At 42.9% G+C, this 25,894-nt stretch overlaps 1 protein-coding gene across 3 annotated transcripts; it reads left to right on the plus strand.

The window, feature by feature from the left end:
- Positions 1-128: 128 nt before the first annotated feature.
- On the plus strand, positions 129-22,224 carry ANKMY1 (ankyrin repeat and MYND domain containing 1). Of its 3 annotated transcripts, XM_069975542.1 has the most exons (17): positions 130-259; positions 1,606-1,979; positions 2,155-2,301; positions 2,904-3,367; positions 5,965-6,181; positions 7,219-7,383; positions 9,440-9,606; positions 11,514-11,685; positions 13,109-13,249; positions 15,087-15,242; positions 15,387-15,494; positions 15,657-15,788; positions 18,021-18,134; positions 18,232-18,385; positions 19,873-19,936; positions 20,023-20,174; positions 21,671-22,224. In XM_069975542.1, exons 2-17 carry the CDS (start codon positions 1,623-1,625, stop codon positions 21,841-21,843), a joined length of 2,883 nt encoding a protein of 960 aa, XP_069831643.1. In that variant the 5' UTR covers positions 130-259; positions 1,606-1,622; the 3' UTR covers positions 21,844-22,224. The 3 variants fall into 3 exon arrangements, with proteins under 3 accessions (XP_069831644.1, XP_069831645.1, XP_069831643.1); XM_069975543.1 differs by lacking the exon at positions 7,219-7,383 and having other exon boundaries at positions 129-259; XM_069975544.1 differs by lacking the exons at positions 18,232-18,385; positions 21,671-22,224 and having other exon boundaries at positions 129-259; positions 20,023-20,111.
- The last annotated feature ends 3,670 nt before the right edge of the window (positions 22,225-25,894 follow it).

Here is a 25,894-nt window from a genome sequence, read left to right on the forward strand (position 1 = left end):
CACGATACGGTTAGATACACCTAGAATACACCATTCCAGCACTAATAGCCGCACTGCCCTTATTAGACATGGCCGCCTCACGCGCACCTTACGTCATCGCCCAGCGACCGCATCCATGGAGACGCGTCTGCTCTCCTCCGTCTATAGTAAGCACAATTGACGTCACGGGTATCTATGGAAACCGGTGGTACAACTTATTGAGTACACAGTGAATGGAGTGATTCCTTACTAGAGATGTGACCGGCTCATAGATGAAGAGGTAACTGATCTGCCATAGATGCTGCGTGTGATTGCTGGATATGGACAGGCTCTTACCAGCTACATCACTGTTCCCCAACCTCCAGCTGGTGCAGAACTGCAGTTCACTTCATGCGCTGTCCGGGCATGATGGGAGTTGTAGTTTTTTAAAAGCTGGGGCCATTAATCTCCTGGATGTATAAAAATAACAGTGAAGCTGTAGAGCAGTGCCCACCTACCTGACCGTGGCGGTGCATGCTGGGAGCTGTAGTATTACCAAAGCTGAAGGCTCACAAGTTGGAGATCATTGATGTACAGTATCATATAATATATTTGTGGTGTCTTTCTGCTTTCTATATTCTTGTGTATTTATTCATATTTACTTATTCCTCATGTATATCCGCATATTAGTAGTAGTCTTTATTATTTTCCCCCTTTTTACTTACTTTTGCTTTTCTTTGACATTTTAATTCTATATTGATATCTTTTTTATTTATTTTAATTTACACCCTTACCCTTACTTATCCCCCTGAGTTGTACATTCATTTATACTGGGTGACGTCCATGATTCCCATCCTTATTACTATATGGATGAACCCCCCTTAATAATCTTTTCTCTTTTGGGAACACCTGTAAGTATTAAAAACAAACAAACCTTGGTACAAAGTTGTCCTAACACAGAGTTTATTGGTGCGTATTACATGCCAGATGCTCAGAAATACTTGAAATGACTGTAACAAGTCCTAGTAACATTTATTTTTTATAAACTGGTACCCTTTAATATTATACTAGTTTTTAGTGAACATTTAAAGGGGAACTGTCAGCAGGTTAGATGAATCCATTTCTGCTGATATGTCCCTATTGCACAGGAGACGCAGAGGGGGAAGATATGTCTCTTACCTTCCTCCACGACACCATTCACATGCAGTTAGTTAGTCTGGAAAGACAGTTAGAAGCACTGGGGCACCCATTAGGAGCAGTGCCCACCCCCATAGCGCTAATCTGCCCTTGGCCGCCTCACCCCTTTTTAATGATAATGAATGGAGTGGGCTGGATCGGCACTATGGGCGGGCAGTACTGCTAATGGGTGCCCCAGTGCTCCTAATGGTTTCACCATAGCATGGAACACACAACTAACTGCACTGGAAGGGCGCCGAGGAGGAAAGTAAGAGACAGACCTTCCTCCTCGGCGTCTCCTGTGCAATAGGGAGCTATCAGCTATTAGATTAATCTAACCTGCTTATAGTTCCCCTTTAAGCTTTAGCCCTCTAAACGTCACATGAGTTATGGCTGCCTCTATGATATGTAGAGTTGTGAACAAGCATCATTAGGTTCTTTCTAATACTTCTCCTGTTCTATCAAACACAGATCCTTGTAGAGAAGACATGTCAGAAATCCATAGTGATGCTAAGTCACAGGAAGATGATAGTCAAGAAGAAGAAGAATTGACAGATGTTAAGTCAGATAATCTTGAAGGAGCTGAAGAGGTATTCAGGGAAGATGAAACAATTCAAGGGGGACGTAAGGAGGAACCAGATGGTAATAATACCCCTGAAGAACCCAATGGGAGAAAAGCCTCGCTGGGATCAGATGGTCACCAGGACTTGGATGAACAAGATTTACATTGGGGTTTAGAAGAAGATTTAGAAATTCAGCAGTGGTCTGACGGATCCAGCTACAAAGGACATATGGCCATGGATCTGAAGAGAGGCATTGGGGAGTTTAGATGGGCCAATGGAGAGGTTGGTATAGGTAAAAAAAAAAACCTGTCAATGAACCTGGAAGAGTAAGAAAATATTTGTGAGGTATAATCCCTGTGATTGTAATCAACCACGGACCATCTTACATCTGTGTTGATTATGATAGGGTTAGTCCTAAACCTAGTATGGTAATGCATTACATTTTCTTACATTGTAGAGCTATGTTGGTGAATTTTACAAGGATCATCACCATGGACGGGGAACTTACTCTTGGCCTGATGGTTCCAAGTTCACTGGCTCTTTTTACCTAAGCCGCAAAGAAGGTTTTGGGACCATGATCTTTATTGATGGCAGAAAATACCAGGTACCTATGTAGTAATGATTAGGGATGAGGGAACCTTCTCAACGTTCAGGTCCGTCCGGGCACTTGGTATTTGAGTCCCGATAGCTGGAGTTTAATTGATCCCAAGAGAGTCCTGGAACACATAGATACAGCCATACAGATGCGTCTAAGTTCTCCAGCCACCAGGAGTCAAATGCTAAGCAGTGTGGTTTGTCTGTTCTGTAAGTTCTCTCATCTCTAGTAATGATACATTTGAAAGAGGTTCTGCAGTTTCCTGCTAATGATAGTGGAGATAAGCACCTCCATCACTATTCTCACAGCACAATGATGTCCCGCTCACAGGAACTTAGTTGAAGTGGTTTCAAATAAACAATGGATGGGTGCAGTCTGATCTGTCAGCATGTTATAGAGGAGGAGCTGAGCAGATTGGTCTATGGTTTTATGGGAAAGGATTCAGTATAACTTGCCATTTATTGATTGAAATCTCTGATCTAGGAGTCCAGTGGGCGGTCCTATCATTGATTGACACTGTCCACTGCACTACTAGGAATAGAAACAACAATAATAAATGACACATTGTGAATTGCCTGGCTGTATAAACATGTCACCTCTACTTTTTGCAGGGACTCTATAAGGCAGATGTACGCTTCGGCCCAGGTGTTGAAAGTTACAGTGATGTCTGTCAAGATGTTGGCATCTGGATGGGCCACCACTTGTTCAGATTATGTACTCTGGTACCTGGATCTGTCACTATGGCTTCTTTCCCAGACTTCTGTCTACATATGAATGAGAATGTAGATAATACTGAATATAACTCTTCAGAGCCCACTGTAGGAATGGTGGAAGATCCATTTGACTTTAGATACAAGATTCTTCTTCAAGAGGACAGCTTTACTCTCCCGGAGAAGATCTACTCCTACTCACTGGATACAGACCACCTGCCCATCACTCGCTCTCAGCACAGAGAGTTCGACAGCCACTTTTATAGAGAGAATAACGAACAGGAGGAGTCCAGTGACTGCATGTCTGGTAGTATGAGCAGGGCCAGGAGCATGAAGGACATCTATCTGCATGTCCACAAATACAGGTGTGTCCGCTGTGAGTTATAGCTATAGAACAGGTGATATCTACACATTAGATGTCTTTTGATGGATCCTGCCCATTTTGACTGATGTTTGTGTCAGCTTACCCCGACTGTCTATAATCTCTCCGTAGTAGGAATATAATATAAAAGGACCGATCTTAACCCATCTGATATCAGGATATAAGCAGCCCCAGCGCTGTCTGTTGCATATCTTAAAAAAGGGCAAAGACAGCTTGGCTGAGCTTATTGTGTTTGCTTATGGGGAAGCGAGGAGTATAGTGACTAATCGTTCCATTGACAGCTATTCTGTGTGTATGGCCTAGATACCGCTACCCTAAAATATAAGTCAGTGTGTTGTTGGACACTCACTTCATTGGCCGTTGTTTTTGAGTGCCAAACAATGGCCATTGTTCATATCATGAATTAACATAGCCTCTCTCTCTCTTTATATATATTCTTTTTTTTATTATTTTTCAGATTGCTTACATTTGATCAGCACTCCACTCATCAAGCTGCCGGCCTTTCAGCGCTGCTCTGCTCCCTGCCACTCCTCCCGGGATGCCAGGAAAAGCTGGATCCAACCCCTGGAAACATCTTCCAGTGTCCCAGGATTGGCACCAGCTTTTCCCCAGCACCCAGGGTGGAGCTGGAGCGGCAGGGAGCGGAGCAGCACTGAAAGGCCGGTGGCACGGTTAGCAGAGTGCTGATCAAACAAAGAGCTTCGCTTCATTTAGATTCGCTCATCTTTACTGATCAGTGCTATGAAGTTGATTAGTCAGATCAGTGTTCTGCTGTTAGAGCCTGTCTCAGACGAACTCACTCATCAGCAGACTCACTATAGCTGTCATGGAGGCCTAGTTGGGTCATGTGATATCATGGTGACCCACTGAAATTTTTTGAAATGTGTTTCTGTGCTTTCAATGTGGTCACCATCTCAGCTTCTAGAAGCTCCTGTATGATGAAGCTGCACAGACTGGTCCACACAAGCTTTCCAGGGGGGGTGGGGACAGTAACTTCCATCAGAGTTACTAATGATAATTATACAGCTGTTATCACAGAGTTATAATGTATTTGATTACAGTTCAACCACCCTGACTGTATACGTATGGTTTCCTAGTATATCCAACGTTATATAAAGATGAGGAATATTACTCTGTCCTCCCACCAGGCAGAGACGGTAATGGCTGAAATCTGCAAGTCAAGATGGTGGCTGGTCAGAGGTCACATGACCCAATTGCAGTAGTGAAACTTGTGGATACAGCTGAGCTGGGTTGAAACAGATGATACTGCAGGAATAATGGTGGTAAGAGTGCACTATAGGAGCAAAAAAGAAAAATCCCAGAGGGCTTCTTTTTTGCATATATTTTGATATGTTTCATGCAGATTGGGTTGTGAATTCCCCCCAGATTTTATCCTTGAAAGTGTTAAATCCAAGTTTCTTCAAGATAGTGAGTACTGTGCAGAGTTTAAATCCACAGATTACTCCATTTTCCATGCAAAATTTGTTTTTTTTCTTTTTGGATTTAATCCATCTATAGGGGTTTTCCGGGACCATAAAAGTAAAGGTCTATTATTAGGATCAATATTTGCTCAGTGGGTGTCTGACTCTTAGCATTCCTGTTGATCTTTTACCAATTCACTTCTATTTAAAAAGCTTAAGTCTTCCCGCGCTTATCAGCTGCTGTATGTGCTGCATGAAGTGGTGTTTTATTTTTAGTCTGACACAGTGCTCTCTGCTGCCACCTCTGTCCGAGAGAGGAACTGTCCAGAGCAGTAGAGGTTTTGTATGGGGATTTACTAATAATCTGGACAGTTCCTGAAATGAAATGAAATCTACATAGTTAAGCCCGTGTTCACATCTGCAGCAGTGCTTCCACTAGGATCATCCAATACAAATGCTGGGCTGTTTAGTCCAGTAAATTGTTGGACACCAATAGACAGTGTCAATCTCCTTCTGCCTAAATGTAAATGTAAATGATGCCTGAACCACATTACAGGCCTCATATGACCTGATATGTGGGCCCTAAATGTGTCTCTATCATCTGAGCTCCCACAATGCACTGTTTTTTGGTAACAGTATCTTAAAGGGGTACTTTAGAGAAAAACAAAAAAAAATCAAATTGTGCAGAACATTATGCAAATACGCAGTCTTTCAGCACCTATCAGCTACTGTATGTCCTGAATGAAGTGGTGTTTTCTTTTCAGTTTGACAGTGCTCTAGAGCAGCAATGGTTTTCTATTGGAATTTATAGTTCCTGTCACGGACAGAGATGGCAGCAGAGAGCACTGTGGCAGACTGGAAAAAATACACCACTTCCTGCAGGACATACAGCAGCTGATATGTACTGGAAGACTTGAGATTTTTAAATAAAAGAAATTTAGCAATCTATAAATTTCTGACACCAGATAATTAAAAAACTATTTTACCCCTTTAAATATAGTATCAGGTGTAAATTGAGAATAAAGCATAATTAAAACACAGCACAAGGTAAGTAAATTTAAGAAATTCAGCATACCCGATAATTACCTGACTATATGGAAAGGAACATTAAGGCTCTCTACAAGCCAACTTTTAAGTCTATATATTATGATTCTATTAGGAACTCTCCAGAACATTTTGACTGGAATATTTGTTCTATCATGACTGATGATCGGGAAAGATTTGGTCCAAGAGGTCCCCGTGAGAGTTCAGCAGAGCAACTCATTGAGATGGCTGGTTTAGGAGATTCGGAGACCATTTCTACAATCCTGAGACACGATCTAGCCCATGTAGATGTGTCCGATAATAGCGGACAGACCGCTCTACACGCTGCAACGGTGAGTAACATTGTGAGTTTATATGTTTCCTACAGTTGTTTATATATATAGTTTTTGAGTATAAGGGTATGTTCACAGTGAGCAAAATTGGCGGAATTGTGCGATGGAACTCTCTGCCACGGAATCTTGCCTGCCTCAGTGCCAAACAGTGTCTCTATGGGAGGGCTCATGCTCCGCTTCTGTCCTCTCAAAGAACTCACATGTGGAGAGTGGAGGCGCGCAAGTCCTCCCATAGAGACATTGGCAGGATTCTCCACCACAGAATTCCACCGCTTTTCCTCAGTGTAAACATACCCTAACAGTTACAAAAAATACAAAGACCAGGCTATGATGAGGAAGGTCCTAAAAACTCTGAAGGAATTGCTTAGGTCCCTTTTACGTGGTACTGTGCAAGGATGTAAGCGACCGCCGATCAGCAAGATCTGTGCTCGTTTGCCGTGCCTTTAAAAGTCACAAATAATTACATGGCCGGGCGCATAAACGATCACTGTATTGTTTGTACGGCCATCTAAATGTATTGCTACCGGCCACAGGGATACAGGAAGATGTTTGGCAGCTGATAGCGATAAATTTTAAAGGTACAAAAAAGACAAACTCAGCTAAGGATTGGTCGTTCTTACACTTTTCGGCTGATTGCTGACACTTTTACACGGGCCGATTATCGGCCAAAGCAAGGCAAGCAAGTGTTTCTAGCATTAGCCTGTGTAAAGGGGCGATTAATGCAGAGATATACGGCACGTTTATATCCCATACATTCCACTAACAGAATGTAATGCAATGGTCACATTTCTGGGGGGCTCTGACTACATAGAGGCAGAGCATTTCTAACACAAGTGTTAGTGATGGAGGGTCAGCCATGGATAGATACACTGGTTCAGCATATTATACTACTTCTTGTCTTTTAGTAATATAGTAGAGCGGTGATTACGATAAACATATGTTCACAACAAGGCGGTTTGTCTATTGGGTCCACTGCCACTATAAATTATTCCTGACTGGTGAATTGTGATATAACCCGCTAACAAGTCCTCTTTCAGGTAAATGGCCATAATAACATCATTAACCTTCTTCTTGACAATGGAGCGGATGTTAACAAGATTAATGATGAGGGACTATCAGCTTTGTCCTTGTGCCTGATGCTTTTTTACAGCACAAAGTCATTCTGGCCTAATGTGGCTGAGCGGAATCTCCCCGTGAACAAGGTCAGTATCATTTCCCATCCCTCTGTATAGGATCCAGTGTAGTGCACAGCCATCAGTATTGTCAGCATGACTGCACAGAATAAGAGCCATGTATTTATCAACTCACAGCAGAACAAGCCTTATTGCCTACAGTCCCTGCCACATATATTAATGTGCCCATAGGTTTGAGAAAGGAAGTCATTTTTTTTCCAGTATGCATGAAAATGTAACCTATTACTTCATGACGTAGAGTAATTATTATAGCTAGGTATAACAAGATCCTATACACTGTATGTGCTATAGTGGGGAATCTGTTAGGGGGTCGTTCTTCCAATTACAATGAAGTCAGACAGCTTGTGTTCTGTGTAAGGCCCAGTATTACAGGATGCAGGGGTTTATTCATAGGTTACTGTATATTGTATACAAGCATAATAACTAATATTTTATACAAGAATAATACTGACATTGATAATGACACAAAGAGTAATACTGTGCCCAAATGTTGTCGTACAGGGCCCTATTAATTGTATATATATTGACTACATAACTAGTGCAGACAGCACCCAGAGAATTATATAAATTGCTAAAATACACAGCCATAATATTAAAATCACCTGCCATGTTCACACAATGTAAGTTTCGTACTTCCATACGTTATTGCAACGGCCGTGATTGGTACACAGAACTTACGTTTTGCTGCAGGCTGAGGGAATCCCGGCTGGAGTGTATACACATGGTATACACTCCACCTGGCATCTCTAGCGGCGCCGTAGAAAACTGACACGTCAGTTTTCTGCGGCCGCTATTCTTTGAATAGCGGACACAATAAACCCTGTCAGTGCACACTATGGAGCAAGCAGCTGCGGCCGCACGCTCCATAGTGTGCAGTGGGGAGTTCTGATGCGGGCGTGCACGGATGCAGTACCGGCCGGGATGATCTTTTCTGAGACCGGCCGTTCCGTGACCCGGCCAGGTCACGGAACGGCCGGTTTCATACTAAGTGTGCACATAGCCTAATAATGTTTAGGTGCCACAAGACCTCTGAAGGTGTCCTGTGGTATCTGGCACCAAGACATTAGCAGCGGATCCTATAAATCCTCTAGATTGTGAGGTGTGGCCTTGATGCATATGTCTGGCTTCCCAGCACATTCTAAGATCAGATTTAGAGTCCAACTTAACACCTTCAACTCTTTGTCCCCCAAACCATTCCTGAACATTTTAGTAGTATTGCCAGGACATTATCGAGTTAATTAAAGCTTTTGCCATTAGGGAATCCTGCCACCATGAGAGGGTGTACTTGCTTTACAACAATGTTTAGGTAGGTGGTATGTGTCACAGTAACATCTACGTGAATGCCAGGACCCAATGGTTTTCAGCAGAATATTGCCCAGAGAACCACATTGCCTTCACCAGCGCCTGCACTCATTGTGCATCCTGGTCCCATCACTTCCCTAGGTATGAGATGTACATGCACCTGGCTGCCCACGTGATGTAATAGAAAACTTGATTTATCAGACCAGGCCATGTTCTTCTTTTGCTCCAGGTCCAGTTCTGATACCTTCATGACCATTGTAGGAGCTTTTATTGGCGGACATGGGTTAGCATTGGCAGTCTTGTATGCAGAGTAGAAGTCCTATATGCAGAAAGATGTGATGCGTTGTGTGTTCTTACATCTTTCTATCATCATAGCAAACAATAACTTATTCATCAACTTTTGTTACTGCATCTCTTGTATGGGATCAGACCAGACAGGCTAACCGTCACACATCCATGAGTCTTGTGTGCCCATGACCCTGTCATTGTACTTCCTTAGGTCACATTTGCTAGGTTCTAACCATGGTATACCAGAAACATCCCATAAAACACTTCTCCAGTGACGGGCACCATTGTCACTAGACAATCTTTATTTTTACCTCTCAATGGTTTTAATAGTGTGGCTGGTCAGTGTAAATTGTGCCTACAGTTCCCAAACAGTGTTTTGCTCTTATTATTAAGATATGTCAGATTATTCATTCTCATCACATCTATGGCTATTATGTTGTGCATATCTTTTTATGACATCTTTTTTTTTTTATAGGAGGAAAAAAATAACTTTGCATTGAACAGTTTGGAAAACAAGAGCTGTGCTATGAATGAGAAAACCAGTGAGACGTCTTCAGTATCTGGTGAACCCCGGCTGACATCTGTTAACAATAAAACAGGTGTGGAAAATGAGGAAGCTGATGCCGCTCTTGACTCTCACAGGTATGAGCCACTGTCTGTAACAGAGGGGTCAAACCCACAGCCCTCCTACACTTTCCATCATGCCTGAACAGCTAAAGCTTTGGTTGTCCTGGCCTGACGGGAATTGTGGTTATGGAACAGTTGGAGGGTCGCAAGTTGGTGAATAACATGGCTTTATTGTGTGATATACATTTAAAGGGATTGTTTTACTTATAGTTGATGACCAGTGCTTACTCTAGGCCATCAATGCATATTCAGTGGGGGTTTGATCCCTAAGTTTCCTAACAGGGTCTTCGGTATGTGCTGGATTGCTGCAGCCACTACATTATATATGCTGACAAAGCACTGTACTTGCCTGGTTTAATTTAAAGGGAACCAATCACCCAGAAAATCAATGTCAAGACAAGGATATGTGTTGATAGATCACCCAGCACACTTCCCAAATATGCCCCTGTAACCTCTGTGCCCCCCTCAATTAGACAGTAATCTTACTTTGTTCAGGTCACGCGCTGTATGTAAATTTTTGCTAACTAGTCCTGGTGGGCGTATGTAGTCCTGGTGGGCGTATGTAGTCACGGTCCGGGGGCGTATCTAGTCACGGTCCGGGGGCGTATGTAGTCACGGTCTGGGGCTGTAATCACGCCCAGAGGGGCGTGATTCGGAGGCTTGCGGTCCAGTGACGTCATCCGGCGGCTTGCGTTCCGCGTCGCGGCCGCGCTGACGTGTTCGGGAACCCGCGCATGCGCAGTACGTCAGCGTCGTCTCCCGCCGTACTGCGCATGCGCGGGTTCCCGAACACGTCAGCGCGGCCGCGACGCGGAACGCAAGCCGCCGGATGACGTCACTGGACCGCAAGCCTCCGAATCACGCCCCTCTGGGCGTGATTACAGCCCCGGACCGTGACTACATACGCCCCCGGACCGTGACTAGATACGCCCCCGGACCGTGACTACATACGCCCACCAGGACTACATACGCCCACCAGGACTACTTAGCAAAAATTTACATACAGCGCGTGACCTGAACAAAGTAAGATTACTGTCTAATTGAGTGGGGCACAGAGGTTACAGGGGCATATTTGGGAAGTGTGCTGGGTGATCTATCAGCACATATCCTTGTCTTTACATTGATTTTCTGGGTGATTGGTTCCCTTTAAAAATGGTGTTGCCATGGTGAGAAAACCCTTTTCGTTTTAAAGGGGAACCAGTTCTCTATACCATTTTGACAGTGCAGTAGTCACAAGGGATCTTGCCGAACGCTCAAGTTTGTCCGAAACTGAACAATAGTTGGTCAGTCACTATTGTACAGTAATCTCGCTCATTGACCAGATGCTCCTGCAATCCGCCATGCTCCTACATATAAGCTCATTATTTTATCGGTGATACCTAGAAACACAGAAAGCCGCTATATGCTGCAGCACCCTGTAGTCATCCATTATCGCAGCATCCTGCAGCCTGTCTGATGTCTACTGGGAGTGTTCCTGAGCTGTACGGCCACACTGTACTAACTGCTAAGTATGGACTTATACAGATGTGTCCTGCTGACAAATTTCATAGTATCACACAATGCATCAACTTTTTAATGGTATATATACCAAGTAGCTATGTTCCTGAAACGCCCAGTGCCTCTGTTAATGGGATCACCCACTGACCATACTGAAAAGAATTGGCTGATCTGACATCCAAATAAAAGTGCCCACTGAACCATAGTGTGGTTTCCATAGTTATCTTTCATGGTCATGAGAATAGGGCCCTGTGTCCTCGCGCTTAAATCAAGCAGCTGTCAGATATGTTTGCTGCTGCCCCACTCAATACTGATGAAGATATCTGAGCATTGTACCCTGCAATCTGTCTGCTTATCAGGGTCACCAACATATATGTGATGACATCTTACATGAGGTCTTTTTTTGTTACTTTTCATCGATCTAGGAATAAAAACTTAAGATCAACCATGGAACTTCTTCTCCTGCGAGGGGCCGACCCTAATGTATCCAGTGTTCCTATGAATGCTCTTTTTATGGCCGTTAAATCGGCGGACGTCAGTACTGTTCAGCTACTGCTGGAATGTGGAGCCAGGACTGATGTCCGATTAAAGACACAGGTAACAGCTCTATATGTCAGTGTCCTATGGGCATGTTTGGAAAGTATGTGGGCAACTTTCCCAATGTACATGCTGAACTTAGGGCATAAATGCATTGTGAACAGAGCCGAAACAACCTATATGGACGATGCTATAGGTAGAATAAATTTATGTTGCCAATCTGAGTGGAAGTGTCCTTAGCTGTAACCCTCCCCAACCCTTCCCTTTGCTCTTCATTGATGGCTACAGCGATCACCTGCTTCATTCTGTATATGTTCTTTGACAGAATATAAAGAGAGGTTCATTTTGGGCCATATTTGGAGAATCTGACTGTCAGAATTATCTCTAATTTATATTCAGATTAAAAAGTTTCCCTATTGCCCCGCGAGACGTCTGCCGAAGGCCTATACAGTACACTGAGTGGCGGTACACTGGGTGCGTGCAGGGCTCAGTAGCCATAGTGAGTGGGATATACAATGCATACAGAGGCACCATAGTGTAAGGACAAAACAGATCTAAAAGAATCACCAAAAAAAATCCTAATGAATTACATTTTTTTTGTAATTCGGATCCAATCTAATTTGCACAGATTTGCTTCACACTTATCCGCCTAGGACCCATGAAAACCCACCAGACCAATTACCATTTAATTAGAATATAATATTGGGTGGATTAAAAGTTCATTTTGTAATTAGGATTTAGCTTAGCTCAGCAGCATTGAGTAGTAATATCCCCTATATAGCGGTGGGAGCGGTTAATGGACGGGCCTTGCTGATGGATTTGGTGCACGCTGCATGGGGGGCAGATATTGTTGCACCACTTGCACAGTGCATTAGTATTATTAAACCCCCTGCTGTTTCTTTGATTTTGTGCTTTCTCTGCTTTTCTGTCTCTATCTTTCCTTCCTATTGCATTGTACAGTTCTTGCTCGGGTTATTGACCTATTTAAAATTGCCTTGTCAAAAAGGCACAAGATGGCCATTAGTTATTAACATGTAATGTATGAAGGCCTGACTCCAGTGTAATATGGTTGGCCGCTAAATCCCATCATTAGAAAATATTAAGTGCTGTGATGGGAATTATTGGACTGTTCAGCATAATTACTTGTAAGGACAGATTGCCGTCCCCCCTTTTTCCATTACGCCTTATAGACTTTGCTGCCAGCTCAACATATTTTTGATCAATGAGTCCGCCTGTTCATTAGTGGCCGGCCATAGCTCGTCCTATATAGATAACTTTGATGGTGATGAATTCATTGCTTAAATCACCTGCTTTTCTTCTCCTGTCCCAGTTCTCAATCAATAACTGTCTCATCACAGTGTGGATCATCACTGGCGGATGAGTATTACCGCAGATGTCATTTAGCTGAGGAGATGACACGGTAATGTCTTGGGTTTGTTCTACTCAGTTATACGATAATGTAACCATCTATTTTATTCCGCAGCATGGCTCCCTTACCCCCCTACACATAGCGGCAGCCTTGCCAGTGGCTGAAGGCATCCGGATCACAGAGATTCTGCTGCACGTTGCCTCAGATCCGAATGCAGGCGCTGAGGATGAGGACTACGTGTATGATCATGACAGGGTACGGTATATCTGCTCTGCTTATCCTCCCGGGGACATCTCATTACAGTGCCGGAGATAAATATAGCATACAGGGTAAAGACACGTTTGTCACATAAAGATGGAGCACGCAGCTCAGATGTTCCTTGGAGATTTTCATAAGATCTGCAGTGGCCACGGTGGGTTCCCATCAATGAACACAGATTAGTGTCAGGTAAACCCAGTGTTTATCAGTAGATAAAACTCCCAGAGAACGGTGTTTTGCACAGATTTTAGGCTCCAGGAGTATTTGATTCCTTTTTTAGGTGTCATGTCTGCTCAATACTAATCCCTGTATAGATCGTGAGCCTGTCAGCCTGTCAGATGTGTCCCCATCCCTGTGATCTATGGCACTACTATTTCAATACAGCACTGTTGAGTATTGGGAAATCCTTTACATTGGGTTTACTTTTTTTACGTGCAATGTTTGCAGAAATATTTAAACAAATCAAGTTCCATTTGCTACAATAATAAAATAGTAATCTCTATTGGCAATGCAGTTGTTGTGACAGGCACATATACTAGATATTTATATGAATTGTTTTAAAGGCGTTGTCCAGGATCAATGCCATGCTTGCCCACAGATTGTGTTTGATATTGCACTTTAGCCACTTTTAACTTTAATGCTATACCTAACACAGCCCATGGACTGGTGTGGCGCTGTTTCTAGAGGACAATAGCCATGTTTTTATAATCCCAGAGAAGTACTTAAAGGGAAACCGTCTATGAAAATATTTAATTTAAAATCAACTGGTTCCAGAAAGTTAGATAAATTTGTAATTTACTTCTATTTAAAAATCTCAAGTCTTCCAGTAGTTATCAGCTGCTGTATGTCCTGCAGGAAGTGGTTTATTATCTCCAGTCTGACACAGTGCCCTTTGCTGCAATCTCTGTCCGTGACAGGAACTGTCCAAAGCAGGAGAGGTTTTCCATGGGGATTTGGCAGCAGAGAGCACTGTGTCAGACAGGAAAGAATACACCACTTACTGCAGGACATACAGCAGCTGAAAAGTACTGGAAGACTTGAGATTTTTAAGTAGAAATAAATTACAAATCCCTATAACTTTTAAAGTGACTGTACCACCAGGCCCATCCAGAAGCACTGGAGGCGGGCCAAACCACCCTTAGTGGGAAGAAACCCCAGCCTCTCAATGACGTGACTCCATTAGAATCAATGGAAGCCTATCATAGAGGGGCTAGGGTTTCCTTCCACTAAGAGTGGGTCGGCCCGCCTCCAGTGCTTCTGTCTGGGCCTAGTGTTACAGTCACTTTAAGGTGTTATTTGGGTTTTTGTAAGGAAAATTAATTAACATATTAATTTATGGATTGCTGTATTATGCACACAATTGAATAAAGTCACGTTTGTTACTACTAAACTTGAGTGCTGTGGAGTATACTACTCTCTCTCTCTCTCTCTCTATATATATATATATGTTATATATATATATATATATATATATATATATATATGTGTGTTATATATGCTGCACATAGCACATATACTGCAGATTTCATGCAAGGGAATCCACAGCTAATTTTACCAATCAGCTTATCCTTCTGTACATGTGTCAAATCTGCAGCATAAAATAAAACCCACCCAGAAATTCTCAGCATTGGCTGCAGATTTTATGCCGAGAAACTCACTGTTACATGCTGTGGATTTCCTTGTGCGTGAAACTTGAATAAATGTAGTTACATGTACGCCAATGGTGGTCACACAAATAAAGTAGTAACTATGCAGAATACAAAATAATAATAATAATACATAATAGCAAAAATATTGGCATTAGGGTTCAACTTTACATAAATTGTACCTTCAGGCAGAGACACATGGTGTGATCTTTGGGTTTTCCATGAAAGGCGGTCTTGAATCGGGTCTTCCCCTGTATAACTACTTTGGTACCACCCCCTGTGTTCCAGAAGAGGGAGGTCGTACCCCCCTGCATGTGGCCTGTGAACGCGAGGACAACTACAAGGTAAATATAACTATACAGGGGAAGGACCCTTTATCATACAGTATTGTTGCATTTAGAGGGGATGTCCAGTTTGGGGGTTCTGTACAGTGTCTGGCCTTCTTATAGGACAGACTAAAGATATAATATGTCTCTTTGATTTCCCAGTTTGCCAGGGATACCATTTCTTTACTTCTTGCCCACAATACCAAGGTCAACACCTTATGGAGCGGACACTCTCCACTCTCCTTGGCCATCGCCAGTGGAAATGACTTGGTGAGATTTCCCTACATACATTTTGTTATATCACTAGATCATTATTGTGATGTATTCGTCATAAGGAAAGTTTTGTGATTTCTCTTTTGTTATGCTGGTTTCCTATTTTGTTCCATATTCCAAAACAGCTGAAGTCCTAATTTCTTTGTTTTTTTTTTTTAGGCTGTAAAGGAGCTGTTAGCTAATGGAGCAGACCCCAACCTGCCTCTCAGCAGAGGAGTGGGCAGTGCTTTATGCACCGCTGTAAATATTGCCTATGAGAAGAAGAGAACCTTACCAGCAAGAATAGCTTTGGTAAGTCTAAATTCATAAAATATCAATGGAAACGAGCGCTGAGCTGCTAGAGCAATTACACAGGCCAACTATCGGGCAGCAATGGGCTTCACAGACATTGTTAGTGATGTCCATGCAGCCCTTGCCTTTAGTGTAAAATAATAAAGTATTACCTTACCACGTTCCCTGGTGTTCTCTGGCCTTCCTGCCGGGTGTTCAGCCAATCACTGGCCGCTGCCAGCAGAAGGCAACTGCAGAGACCAGGGAAGGCCCCCAAAGACACCGGGAAAGGCCCGAGGACACCAAGAAACGTGGTAAGGTAAGATAATACTTTATTAATATGCCCAATAATTTTAGGTGTGGACCTAAAGAAACTATCAGCCGATGATCGCCTGATCGTTCTCTCTATTACACGGAGCAATAATTGTTCGAATTAGCCTGATTCAGCCAATAAGCTCTTTAAACTATTTCACCTTCCTGTACCTTAGAAGCGGATACTACTCTCCTATGTCTGCTAATGTTGCAGTGCTTGTGAATAGTATTAATACCACCCACATGAAACAGGCTCCAAATCAGCACTTTGCTATAGTTGTAAAACTGAGAGTAAGGGAACTATATAGTGGAGATGTAGACTGTATTATTAGACACACAGGGGGAGATTTATCAAACATGGTGTAAAGTGAAACTGGCACAGTTGCCCCTAGCAACCAATCAGATTCCACCTTTCATTTTCCAATTAAAAGTGGAATCGGATTGGTTGCTAGGGGCAACTGAGCCAGTTTCACTTTACACCATATTTGATAAATCTCCCTCACAGTTTATTTCACTGAAGAGTGCAAAATTGAACTATAAGATTTCGTTTTAAAAATCTTCTACTATTTCATAAATAGACGTGAGAAGTTTTGATTGGTGAGGGTCCTGCTGCTAAGACTGCTGCAAAACCAGTATAAAACTGGGAGCGGTGCTTAGCTAAGCCTTGTGCCCACTTGTGTCATCTCATCACCACTGAAAATGAAGGCACAGGGGTCAGCTATACCTTTTCATTATCTATTGGCTGAATAATTGTTTATCTGCTCTTTTCTGTTACATGGAACTTCCTAATTCCGGTTATATCCATTGGATCCATTGTCACTTAGATTCTCCTGGTTGTGTTATCTGGCTGTTGTAAACTATTTTGCATACTGTAGCCCAGGAATCCCCTTGATGCAATGGCTGTACGTCTATGTGGGGTTAACCAGGGAGTCTGAAGTCCTATCCTATAACAAGGTCATTATCAATGCTGACACATTTTTTTCTGGGAGAAAAATTGTGATGGAAATAGCAGGAGCTTGGTGCAACACACGGTAATAGTAAAATGTGCAGCTAGAGAACACATACAAACACTGCGATAAGCCAACTTGAACAATACAATTTACTCACAAAAGATTTGCGTCTGTTTTGATTTATAGTTTTAATTTAGAGAATTCCCTGGGTTCATTTATTTAATTGAGTCAGTAATTGTATCAGGAGTCGGAGACAGTCATGTAATTAATACATTGTCTGCGGGGCACTCGCTAAGCAAAACCGAATTAAGTTACAAGCTGCTATGTTCGGCATCCCACATCACGCTTCACAATAAGGGCCGCATAGAAGCCAGTGTTTTTGTTGTGCAAAGGCAACCTTAATCCCTTAGGGTACATTCATATGCATCATATTTTCTACTGCTTGTTTTACACTGCGTTTTTGTCCTATAGAGGGCCATTTACTTTTCTGGTTCTTGTAATCCGTTGTGTATTTGACACAACAAAACACGCATCATAAAAACGCATGATAAAAACACGCACCAGAAAATTTACAGCGGATGCAGTAAGAGACAGCTGACCATTGCTTTATAGTTGTCAGAGATGAGAAATAAGCCTTGGTTTACCTTTGAGGAACATTGTGGATCATCTTCAGCAGGCATACTGGGTCAGCTTGCATATAAACAGCCCGAGTCCAGTAATTTATAGTTATCTAGTTGTTACTAGGGACAGATTTACCTTGACAACAGCCGGTGGACATTAGACTGCAGAGAAGGGAGACACCTAGTGGTCAAGTGCTGTTTTTCTGGGAATAATTTTTGCCTAATAAAGTAATTAACAAATATGATAGGAATAACATTGGCTTTTAAGTAAAGGGAAGTTGTCTAAAACAATAGCTTCTATTTGATGTGTTTTATTTAAGAATTGTGAAGTGATACTTGAAGTTATAAAAAATCCCTATTGTTATTGACAGGTGGACAGGCTTATAAAAGCTGGTGCAAATATTCTGATGCCAATTGTTATTGAAAGTGGAAAAAGGACTGTGCTGGGCACGGCCACTGACTATGCCTATTTCAAGTACTTCCAGGTAATATTATTGTTATAGTAAATGTTAAATACCTACATACAACATTCATAGTATACTGATAACATGTTCATAGTATACTGATAACTTTGTATTGTAGGATAAAAGGATAGCACATACACCTTACCACGCCTTATTACCAGAGGAGCGGGACACCTACAACGCTCGGAGACAACTCTTAGAGCACTTGGGAAAACTTACTCAAGAGGCAGCAATAGCAAAGGAACAGGAATGGGCAAAGGAAGGCATTGTCCGTAAGCTTCACCTTTACCTTCACATTACCTGGTTATAAAGATGACACAACTAGTGCTTAACCACTACAGAATATTTATTGTCCTGTAACAGGTATCATATGATCATTGTCAATATAAAAGACTACAGGATTCTTAAACGAATTCTTGGTTGATATAAGGGGTCATGAGAGACAAAGAGGACCTGACCTGTGGAGGACCTGACCTGTCCCATCCTATGTTACACAGACAGCCCATGTGAATGGACATGTGTAATGCTTCATTTCTCCTCTTGTGGCACTATAGGGAAATTAAACACCTGGGGGGACATTTATGAAAGTTCTGCCACAGAGTAGGCGCAGATTTGCCCCTTTTCCCTGGTGTACGCTTGCCATATGCCCCACTCGCAAGACTGGCGGGCAGGGAGAGCTTGAGGGGACGCAGCAAGGCAGGGAGTAGGCGCTTCATTTAAAGCGTAACTGTCATTTCAGGGCCATTTTTCTGAAAACATTAAATATCAACAGTGCAAGCGATTTTAAGAAACTCTGTAATAGGTTTTATGTACTAAAAGAGTTTCCCTCTGGACTGAAAAAGCAATCTCCCAGCCTCCCCTCTCGCTGCAGAAGCAGCAGGATTTCTGTGTCCATTATGTGGCTATGGAGAGGGGAGGGACTGTTAGGAGTGACTGAGCACGGAGCAGTCCTGCACCGCACAACACCCTGCAATCTTCTCTCAGTAAGTTCATAGATAAGCACTGACCTTTCTGACACCTGAATTTAGCGTTTTAGGTGCCCAGAGAGTCTACAAACAGCTGACCTTCATGTCACCTCTTCCTGCTCCCTCATCTCCCTCAGCCCCTCCCCCCTCCATAAGGATAGAATGGAGAGAGCAGAACCCGTCTTCACTGGCTTCTCTGTAATGAAGACGTGTTTGCCTGATAATGCACAGATAAGAAGTCAGGGGGGGAGGCTGGGAAAGTGCTTCTTGAGTACAGAAGGAGGCTTTTTTGGCTGATGAAACCTATTACAGAGTTTCTTAAAATCGCTTATACTACTGATTTCTGCAATCAAAAAAAACATGACAGTTACTCTTTAAGGACAGTCTTACACTGTGTATATCGAAGGTATTCCAGATGTATACTTCTGATGGTTCTGATAGGTACCACTATATAGTTATGCAGTGGCATCCATCACCAATATATTGTATTTATTACCCTATATTGTATATACAGTATATTGTATATATATTTTAGATATGTGCATGTTAACATCTTAGGTTGAGTAGACCAAGATTGTGCTAAATCAATGCTATGGTCCCTTTATTCTCATTGGTGAGGGCCCCAGACATCAGACCAGTACTGATCATAAAATGATGGCTTATCCTAGCCATCACTTTATAAGATAATCTAAAATTCCCAGTATACAGTATCTGTCCCAGTATATATTCAACCACTAAACAGCCTGGTACTTCACAAAATACATAATCTGTGTATATTGCACATTTTACACTAGGAGATGCAAGCACCAAGGGAACCATGAAGGCAACAGCTGGAGAAGGAAGCATACCACCAGCCCGGTAAGGCCTATTATCTTCTGCCGCTGTCATACATGCAAGTGATCTTTTATGCCTTCTCTGCTGACTTTTGTGCTCCTGTTTACTAGAACCTTCTTCAAGTACTGTTACCAGTGTGGCCGTTCTATTGGCGTCAAGCTTACCCCGTGCCTGCGCTGTTACTGTGTATATGCATGCAGCAAACAGTGCAAGAAGAGATCATGGGATGAACTACACAGAGATGAATGTCAGCAACTTACAGGTAAAACCAAACCAGACAATAATACACACCAGTCTTACAAGGTTCCTCCTGTATATTTAGCTGTTACAAATTCATTTCCTTATACTCTTAAAGGGGCCACTTTCTTTCAGAGACAACATGACTCTTGTCTCCAGTTCAGGTGCGGTTTGCAATTAAGCTCCATTCACTTCAATGGAACTGAGCAGCAAAACCCCGCCCAAGCTGGAGACAAGAGTGGTGCTGTCTCTGGAAGAAAGTGGCCATGTTTTTGTAGCACTGGATAACCCCTTTAAGGTGGCCGAACATGTTACATTAAAGTAGGTTGACGGCTGAACAAACGTTTGATCTTTTCACAGACACAGCCATAAACATTGTAGTACATATTGGCCATTAAACTTAACACACATGATCAATGACATTGGGTGAAGGATGAACAATCTTCAATGAGATTATCCCCAAAAAAGCAATCATTCGTTACATTTCTCTCAATAAGCAATCGTTCTAGTTGAATTGCTCACTTTTATCATCTTAAGGCTATGGTCGTACACTGTATTGACAACGGCCGTTGTTAGAAGTGTCAAACAACGGCTGCTGTCTTGCGTGCTCACCTGGCCGATCGGATGAACGTTACCTTATTTCTGTTTCACCTTTGGGTGTGCCCGCAACCAATTAAGTATTGCACACAATGTAACAGCGGCCACAGAAAATAGACATTTGCGTTAATTTCTGTGGCCGCAGTTGAAAAACGGCCGTAGTGTATACTGTGTGTAAACACTACAGCCCTTATTGCATTGAAATCAATGCAAATGTATTGGCCGCAGTAACCAAATTAATACATTGTGAGAACATAGCCATAATCTAAGGTGTGTATAGGCACCCTAAGGCAGAATTCATAGAAACATAAAAGAAGAAAAAACACCTGGCCCATCTAGTCTGCCCTTTTAGTATTTATCTTCCTATTATCTTAGGATAGATATATGGTTAGCCCAGGCAGGTTTACATTCTGTTATTGTAGATTTACCAACCACCTCTGCTGGAAGTTTGTTCCAAGCATCTACTACTCTTTCAGTAAAGTCATATTTTCTCACGTTGCTTCTGATCTTTCCCCCAACTAACCTCTCACTGTGTCCTCTTGTTCTTGAGTTAAGCTTTTTTTCCCTAAAGATTTGCAGCTTTGGCAGTATAGATTCTGCATTGCAAATGCCAAGTGTGGACTCAGCCTACCTATTCATACAAGTACTGCAGGATCCAAGAGACTGCTGCATTATCAGAATGAAACATCTATCTCCAGCGCATCCAGTCAGATCCTGCAGTCATGTGTTGCTCCACTATCTCTGACCATTAAAGTCTGACACCCTACAGACTTTATTTCGTATACATTGAAGCAAAAGAATGGTTGCAAAAGTGCACATATACTTTATTCTCTTACTACAGTCTAACATTCATACTGTATAAAGAGGCACTGCAGAAAGATGAATTAACAGTAATGCTAATCCTTAATTTCTTGGTTCTTGTAGGCAAACTCAGTGGTAAGATGTCCCCAATAGGAAGGGCCAGTGCTAAGATGCATTCAGCCAAAGGGAGAAAGACCAGCGCGGCCAAGCATCTACATGCTGAGAAAGACTCATCGGGGCGCGAGCTTTATGGTGATTCCATTCCAAGTACTAGTGAGAACTACAGTTACAATTAAGTTCAGCCTGTACGTGACTGCATTTGTTTCATTCAATTCTCAGTTAATGTTTCATTTGGTTTGTGCAGAAAGACTATTAGGACTATCTATTAACTGCACCCATATTAGTAACCATAAAGCACGTTTGGTGTATGGATAATAGCACATGCTTTATTCCACATAGACACTACGGTGTGGATTAGCAGCATGAATGAATGAAATTGCCATAAAATAAAAGCGTCTCTTGTACTTCTTCCATCCGCTCCATTAGGATACATTGACATGCTAAGTTTTTCCATCAGGAAAATCAGTCATGGATCCTGCTGTGGATAGTGATACTGATTATTACTCTATTCCATGGAGCTAATCCACTCAGGTACTCCACTCAGTGCAGTTTCCATGTGCATTCTGCATCATGAAAAAGCACATTAAATGCATAACAGTAAAATCCCTATTGAAGTCAATGGGATCTTGCAAAGTCTGTTTAAAAAGTTTGCAAGGAATGCAGGAGCTCTAGGCTTTAAAAGGGTTTTCCAGTGTATGGCAAAAAATATGATAGCACTGGGTCCGGGAAAAAAATATGATAAAAACTTATACTTACCAAGCCTCAGTCCCCCGCAGTTCCTGTTCTCCTTCTGGTGCCCTTAACTTCTCCCTGCTTCAAAGAGAATGCTCTATGTGTTCCTACCAATCACTGGCTGGGATGGGACATTGCTGAGGCTGAGCAGTAAGGTTCTGCACAGAGGCCTTGGAGGCAGGAAGAAGAAAGAAGAGGGAGTCGGATAGAGAAGAATGAGAACTACGGGGTATTGAGGCTAGGTAAGTATAGCTTTTACTATTCTTCCACCATCTAGCAGCATCTTAATTTTTACCGTGTGCTGAAATATCCCTTTAAAGGAGAACTCTGGGGAAAAGTAAAAATCCTGGGTGGGCAGAGGGTAGTGGGAACATAAAAAAGAATCTATACTTACCTGTCTGTCCCCGTGCCCCCGCAGCACAGCGCTGCGTCATGTACCCCCCGCTGGTCTCCTGTAGCCCCAGTACTGCAACATCACTACCCAGCTCAGAGACACCCGCTCAGCCAGTCTGTGACTTAGGCAGGACACCTCTGCAGTCACTGGCCAGAAGAAATTGAAGACTGGCAGGGGTCTGTGAGCAGTGGTGCTTCAGGGGCACAGGGACAGGTAAGTATAGATTCTTTTTATGTTCCCACCACCCTCTCTCTGCCCTGGATTTTTATTTTTCCCGAGTTATAATTTAATCCTTTAACCCTTGACTTTTTTGATGATAATTTCTGCACAAAAATTGCGTCAAAAGTGAACATGCATTTTAGGCTGTATTTAGTTTTGTGTGAAACATAATTGTATTTAATCAGAGAAAAGGCCACTGTGCCTTCCGTTGAGAAGATGTGACATTGACTAAACATGGCAGCCATTCTGTCATGTTGATACAGTATTGATTCATTTTCACATTTAATTTATACTTATGTAAAGCTAGTTACCAGGAGGTGACTGCTTATTGTCTGAACTGGGCAGGGATACATTAGGGTGCAGGGATGTATGGGGGTGAACTGGGATGCAAGCCAGGACATAAAAATGAAGAGGCTAGTAAAAAATGATATCTTGGACTGGATGATCAGATGAGGTAATGAGCTGAAGACTTCAGCTAATGTCATATGATCCTATTCATGAGTTATTTCATAGAAAATGTGTTACCATTATATATTTCCCTTAAAGGAGAAGTCTGGGCAAAACCTCTAATCTTCTAATTATCTTATAGCCCAACAAAAGTTATACAACTCAATATACACTATACAATATATGTATCAATATACACTAATTATGGGAAATTCACATATAGTGCTTTTTTCCCCCATTTACTAAAGCATGCAGTCTTCATTACCTACCAAAAATAGTGATTTCACGACCCACTGTCGCAGGTGCGGGCTGGGTTGTGCTGGAGACGGGAGCGTGAAGCAAGTGTCCTTCGCGTCCTGCTCTCTATCTGCTCCGGGAGTGTAGTTCTTCACATGGTGCTTCTCATCAGGGGCTCGCTGATAATACTGGTGACTGCATTCTCCGGTGAGCTGAGGGAGCAGAGGAACCTGGTCTCCCCTGATGTGCCCGTCTCTGCGCTGCCCCTTGTATCCCCTTACAGGATGATGGGAGGTGCGGTACAGGAAAGGAAGACAAACCACTGGGATAATGATTCAAATGTCTCCTGTCCCGCACGGGAGCTTACCCTTCAGGCTCCTGTCACCGCCGCAGCCCAGCCCGCATCTCTATGTTAGACAGTGGGTTGTGACGTCACCATGTTTGTTAGGAAATAAAGACTGCATGCTTTAGTAAATGCAGAAAAAAACACTATGGAGGAGATTTATCAAACATGGTGTAAAGGGAAACTGGCTCAGTTGCCCCTAGCAACCAATCAGATTCCACCTTACATTTTCCAAAGAGTCTGTGAGGAATGAAAGGTAGAATCTGATTGGTTGCTAGGGGCAACTGAGACAGTTTCCTTTTACACCATATTTGATCACGTTCCCCCTATATGTGCATTTCCCATAATTATTGTACATTGAGACCTTATATAACTTTTGTTGAGCTATAACATAATTAAAAATAGTTTTTGCCCAGACTTCTCCTTTAATGCAATCTGTTATACATGTACACTGCTGCACTGGCTCTGACACCCCTGCCCTGCTCTTCTTGCCCTCATATACTGTACATGCTCAGGGCAACTCCCAGCCTAACTGTGAGATTAAACTGTGCATGCTGCGGAGCTGCACTGTGAATGGCTATGATCCTTAGTCAGGGTGGGTTCAGACTACAGAATCCGCGAGGATAAGTTCCGGCAGATTCCGTTGCTTGTACCCGCTCGTGGCGGCGCACCTGTTCATTCTTCGGATGCACAACGGAATCCGCCCGTGCATAGAATCGAGTCTATGACACGGGCGGAGACGTGCATGCCCGCATCAGTCCGCGAGCGGGTACGAGCTGCAGAATGCACTACAGGTTTTCCGTCACCATTCCATAGTGTGCACGTACCCTAAGAAGTGGACAGTATTGGTAAATTTGAGCCACTAAGTTAGCCTTTCTACTTAAGGGAAAATTTAGACTTGGCAGCCTAAAAATACGGCAGATTTATTAATGGCTCAGAATAAGAATACAAGCTCTCGGCCACATGTGGCTAGAATGTGTCAGCCAATCAGTGCATAAGTTTCTGCAAACCTGTGTACTTATTGGTTGGGACACAATTCTTTTGTGGAGTTGTCCACTGTTTTGCTCCAGCAACGATAGGAGGGAATTTACAGTTAGACTGGCTTTGGTCCCTTGATATGTCCAGTTGTCTGCAGGATTTTATAATCCGCCGGACTTCTCCTGTTTTGGTGTGTGAACATAGCCTAAGGGGCCTATTCCACGGAGCGATAATCGTCCGGATCGGCTTGATTCGGCCAATTATCACTCCGTGGAATAGAGACAACAATCAGCCGATGATGGTGTCATCGGCTGATCATTTATTTAGGTTCAAACCTAAAATCATCGGGCACCGACTGCGCATGACTGCGTTGAATAGCGATGTGCGGCGGCCAACCGTAAATTTCACAAGCACCATGCTTTACCTAAGCATGTTGCAGGTCTTCATCTGCGCTCCTTCTTCCTCCCGGTCCCGCACCCAGCAGCAGCTTCAGTGCGGCCTGTCTTAGCTGACAGACCACTTAGCCAATCACTGGCCAGGACCTCCACGGCCAGTGATTGGCTGAGCAGTCTGTAAGCTCAGACAGGCTGCAACTAAGCTGCTGCTGCGCACGGGATCGGGAGGAAGAAGGAGCCCAGGAGTAGACCTGCAACATGCTTAGGTAAAGTATGGTGTTTAAACAAGGGCTGCAAGGACATCGGTAACGATGTCCCTGCAGCCCTCGCTAAATGATTATCGGGCCGTGTAATAGGCCCAGTAAACGAGCGCCGATCTAACATTACTAATACATTTGGCCTACTATATGAAACCTCCCTGCTTACTGAACCAGATAATGCTTATCTGACTAAACAGAACTCTGAGGCAATGCTGAGAAATG

This window comes from Dendropsophus ebraccatus, chromosome 6, assembly GCF_027789765.1.
Source record: "Dendropsophus ebraccatus isolate aDenEbr1 chromosome 6, aDenEbr1.pat, whole genome shotgun sequence".
NCBI classification, from domain to species: Eukaryota; Metazoa; Chordata; class Amphibia; order Anura; family Hylidae; genus Dendropsophus; species Dendropsophus ebraccatus.